A 5,094-nucleotide genomic window follows, 5' to 3' on the forward strand; every position below is an offset into this window, starting at 1 on the left:
TTTTCTGTACCTTGCAGACACTGCAGGGATGCGGTGGCTTAGTGGTAAGACGCCCATTCTGATGATTGAGATCGGAAGGTTGGCAGTTCGGGCCTGGGTGCCGCATGATGGGGTGAGCTCCTATCACTAGTCCCAGCTTCCGCCAACCTAGCAGTCAAAAGCATGCAAATGCAAGTGGATAAATAGGTGCCACTTCTCAGTGGGAAGGAAACAATATTGGTACAGTCATGCTGGCTACATGACCACAAGAGCAGTCCTCGGAAAAATGCTGGCTCTTTGGTTTAGAAATGAAGATGAGCACTGCCCTACAGTCGTTACGAAGTATTTATGTCAAGGGACTACCTTTACCTAGATAGACAGACAGGAGTAAGAAACAAAGTACAGTCCGCCCTCTCCTTACACGGGGATCGTTCCGGACCCCTCCGCGTAAGGCGAATTCTGTCTATGCTCAAGCCCCATTGGAAACAATGGGGCTTGTGTGCGGAGGCTCAGCAGTGCGGCGGCACACAAGGTGCAATGGGGTGCAACGGGCACGTGGCCCATTCAATTCATTCCTGTACTCAGTTTGTGCACCTGGGAGCACTGACCATAGGCGCTCTGACATTTGAATTCCACTTGCCCTCATCCAAACCACTGTTCATTCAGGCTAGGCACCAGTCCAGCCTTGGCATAGCCTCACCTCATCTCTGATGTGATGAGAAAATAGACTGGTGTCATCAAATCCGATTTTCACCTTCAGATAGACTCAATTAGGAGCAAAGGGGCCACCTTAGATCCCTAGGGGATTTTGGAGGGCTGCACTCTTCCCCTCCACTTCAAAATTACCTCCAAATGGCTCTGGGAGGTTGGGGGATTTTCATAGTGTTTTGGGTTTCAAAAAAGGCTGTCCTGGGCCTAAGTTGGCAAGGGGAACCAAATTTGATGAAAATGCACAGCACTCCCCTGATTTACCAAGTGGCCATTTGGGGCTCCCCCCCCCCAAAAAAAAAAAACGTTTTTCATAGAATCATAGAGCGGGAAGAAACCACAAGGCCATCCAGTCCAGCCCCTGTATGATAATCTTGAAAAATCTCTACAAAGTAGAATTTGTTAACCACAAAATACAATCTTCCATTAAGTTTATATCTGTACTTTTGGGAGCTTACTGCGTTACTTTGACTCCTGGAAGGCCCAGAGGGCCACAAAAATAGTCCTGGGGGCCCTCACTTTGTCCGCCCCACATTAAATAATAGAGCAATAAGGAATCTGTCGCCTCTCCCCTTAAGTTCTGCTCCTTGTTTCTGTGTTTTAAATGTCTGTTGTTTTTTTGTTCCTGGGTGAACCTATGAGCATTTTTGATATCACCTACAGCATTGGACATGAGAGGATGCTGTTTTATCCTGCCATGTTATAGTACGCGACGCCCCTTCTGCCCCATGCGTGCCCTGCGGCTTGAGCCGTAAGCTCAAGTCCGCTTAAGCGCGCGCATGCGTATGACGCGGGCGCTGTCTGTATGGTCCACTACTTTCACGTGGAACAGGTATATGCCTCTTATCATTAACAGTGTATCGATACTGTCTCAAAAGACAAAAATTGTGATGTTAGTACAAATAGTGCAGTGAGTTACTTTCTTGAATTACAGTACATTATGCCCTGTTGGATTATCAAAGAAGTAAATCAAATAAATGTTGTTAACTGTCTTTGAGGAAATTGTGATCATGGCCCCTATGGATGAGACATCGCAAGATTCCCGACTTATCTCTCACTGCTCGCTTAGGTCTTGCAAATTCATGCCCTCCTTACTATAGTCCTCCATCTAGCATGCGGTCTTCCTCTCTTTCTACACTCCCACTCCTCCTAACTCATTGGTCTTTTCTAATGAATCTCGCTTCTCATGATGTGGCCAAGTATGACAACTCAACTTTATCACTTGGTTCCAGGGATTTCAGCGTTGACCTGTTTTAGGTTCATTTGTTTGTCTTTGTTCTGTCCAGCTGCTTTATTTTAAAATTAAAATCCCAAGCTCAGTTCTCACACATAATGAGAGCACACCATCTTTGCAAAAGAGGCTGTATTATACATATTTCTGTGTGTTCACTTTTCTTTACAAACACCATATACATTGCTCTCACTGTGATACGAAATATATAGAATCACGTTCTTAGCGCCAGGAGCTGATCTGAAAGGCTTTGCAAAACAGAATGAGGTCAAGTCTCCTGTTTTACATCTGTGTTCTAGCCCTTGAAATATCAACATAACCCATGTCTCTACTGGCCACTGAAAGCACTGTACCACAGAGTATGTAAGGATCAAACGTTATTAGAAGCCATTTAAGGAGTAAGAAGAGCAACTGATCTTTTAAAACAAAATGTAGTTGGAAGAGGATTGTTAAAACATTTGAAAACAACCATTTATAGAGGTAAATAGAAGACAATGAGAAGAGCTGTGGATATGTTAACTGTTTATGACTGATATGGTCACCACCAGCTATTGACAGTAAGTTACATCTGTGCTATTCAGTCTAAGGATATAACAACCTTGTACTTATTTCTGCAATGCACATTATCTCATTTCTGGGAGCAAGACAGCCTTCTATTGCATACGTTTGTCATTTGCGCCTAGGTTTATAGAGCAGGAGAGTGTTTCAGGTCCATACTACAGGTTCCACATTGTAATATGGCTGTGTTTTCTTTTTTACAGTCAGGAAAATAAAGCAGGCATGTGTTTTTGTGGGTTTGGGAATAGCTCAGGAGTTAGTGAATAGGCTATTTAATTATTCTTTTATTAGATGTTGTTCAGGCAAGATTACCAACCAACCTGCTTTTCTCTTGCAGGAGCAAGGGGAGAAATATAAAATTTCCCCACTCTTTGGAGTCACAAACAAGTAACACAATCTGCCTGCCACACAAGAGAAGATTTAATAAGCTAAGTTACTAAAACACCAATTTTTCTGCAGAGGAACATGCCAACGTCTTTCAACAATTCTATAGTGAAAATTGGGTGGAACTATTTCTGGGCCAAAATTCTGGAAGCTGTAGCTCAAAAACCTTGCTCTTCTAAGTGATGCTCCTGACCCATCTTTTCACTACACAATGCTGGCTCTCCTACCAGGACACTGGGAGATCAGGGTTGATCCCCACTTGGCCATGAAACCCCACTGGCTGACCGTTGGCAATCACAGTCTCTCAGTTTCAGAGATGGCAAGAACTTGCCAAGGAAAACCTGTTATAGGTTCGCCTTAGGGTTGCATACGTTAGAATGACTTGAAGGCAAGCACACACATAGAACAATACGTGTTTATTACAAGCTTAACTCATTTGGCTTCTAACTATGGGCCAGAGGGAATGTAATTCTAGTTGGTCTCAATCTTTAGCACACAAAATCCCCAACGAGAAAGAAGTAATGCCCCTAGGGTTTGGAGACTGAAGCCACAATGCAGTAAACCTTTCAAACTGTTTAAAGTATAGTGTAAACTCAGGCCAAAATAAAGCTGCTTTGGGTCATTTTGTGGGTATGTTTTTAAATTATGCATGTGTCCTAAGGGCCAGAAGCCACACCAAAGCCCACTCCAGGCCTACGAAACGGAGCGCAGCTTTGGCATAGTTTCTGGCTTTAAGATGCATTTGTCATTTAAACACGCATCCTCCAAAGTGACCCAAAGCAGCTTTATTTTGGCCTGTCCGTTTTGGCCCATTGTTTTCAATGTAAGAGGGGGAAATAACTAAGGACTTTGTTGTGTGTGTATTTCAGGGCTGTCACAGTAACAAGGCAAGATTCCCATACCCTCATGGAACTAGAGACTGAATCATTTTGCCAAGATACCTAGCACATAAAGGTACAGTGGTGAAGCCATATTACTGGCTAACAGAGAGCCGGCCTGTATCAGATGTCCTTATCACATAAGAACAGGTGAAGAGCAAAGTTCCTTATGCAATTCCACCAGGCATTTGGATTCCCCTATGGGCCAACACTCACCGAATAAACACCTTCTCTTTTTGAAGTGAGGCACTTCTCAGGCAAACTGATGCAGAAGGGCCATGCGACGAACTGTACAGAGTACAACATCCATCCAGAATCAATGTTATTTGAAATGGGAAGTTACCTAGACTCTCTTGTACACAACTGGGAAAATGCCGCATGCATAGTTCTCTATTCAAACTATTCTCCTTGCAACGGGCAGAGCACTGCTGCATAAGCAAAATGTACAGCTTCCTGAGGAAGTATCCAGATATCCAACTTTGCCTTTATTTCTCGCAGCTGTATCACACGGAGGGGACTTCCCAGTAGCTCCATGGAACTGTGAAGCTTTGCAGACCTTGCCAGCCGGTGGCCTCAGGTGTCGCTAAGCCCTCTGAGCGTGGACTTTGGCAGTCTGTCCTCCACAATTTTGTGACAGTGTTCCACAGAGAGGCCTTTACCATCCAATTTTGCCCATAAGAGCACATGGCTGATAGACAATGCACAACAAAATAAACAACATAACAGGAATAAGGTTTCCTTTTATGAAAGCCCTGCCTCAGCAAGTCTATGGAACACAAGTGCCATACCAAATCTGCAGGAGAACTATTTGTCCACTTTATCTTCAGCATCCAGCACAATGTATGTCGGTTGCCCCGCTAAGAGGCAACCGCTCCATTTGGCCTCTCCCATAACGTTTCCCCCCCTTGGAGACAGCGAGCCACGTATCCTAAGCCTAGGAATTTGTCAGGCATGTCAATGCCAGAGAGTCATTAAGCAAATGAAACTTTGCAAGTAATTCCAAGGGAAGAGCTGTTCACATGGAGAAAATTACTGAACTTCGAAGCAGCAAGCCGGCAGAGCATGAAGGCCACAGGAAGAAAAAGGATTAAATTCACTTCATCTAGAAAGCTATTGCAGGGTGGGCAATTCCCTTGCTTTGAATGGTGACAAAGGAGATACAGTGAGCTAAAGAACTGAAGCTCATTTGCATGCAGTGCACAAAACATGACATTGTTTTCACATGTATTGTGGAATTGCTGACATAGAGATTTCAGCTGCCAACAGCACAGAAAAACCAAAACACAGACCTCTTTTGTCATCTCTGCTTTAGCCACTGGACGTATCACTTGCCAAGAACGGCTAACTGCCACAGCA

The 5,094-nt window shown here is 44.1% G+C and overlaps 1 protein-coding gene across 1 annotated transcript; it reads left to right on the plus strand.

Moving 5' to 3' along the window:
* Positions 1–1,466: 1,466 nt before the first annotated feature.
* On the plus strand, positions 1,467–4,372 carry APOBEC4 (apolipoprotein B mRNA editing enzyme catalytic polypeptide like 4). Its single transcript, XM_042464347.1, is given in 7 exon segments — positions 1,467–1,519; positions 3,798–3,853; positions 3,856–3,900; positions 3,903–4,151; positions 4,154–4,249; positions 4,252–4,287; positions 4,290–4,372. Coding segments are annotated over 7 exon segments (618 nt in total).
* The last annotated feature ends 722 nt before the right edge of the window (positions 4,373–5,094 follow it).

Source organism: Sceloporus undulatus, chromosome 4 (assembly GCF_019175285.1).
Source record: "Sceloporus undulatus isolate JIND9_A2432 ecotype Alabama chromosome 4, SceUnd_v1.1, whole genome shotgun sequence".
NCBI classification, from domain to species: domain Eukaryota; kingdom Metazoa; phylum Chordata; class Lepidosauria; order Squamata; family Phrynosomatidae; genus Sceloporus; species Sceloporus undulatus.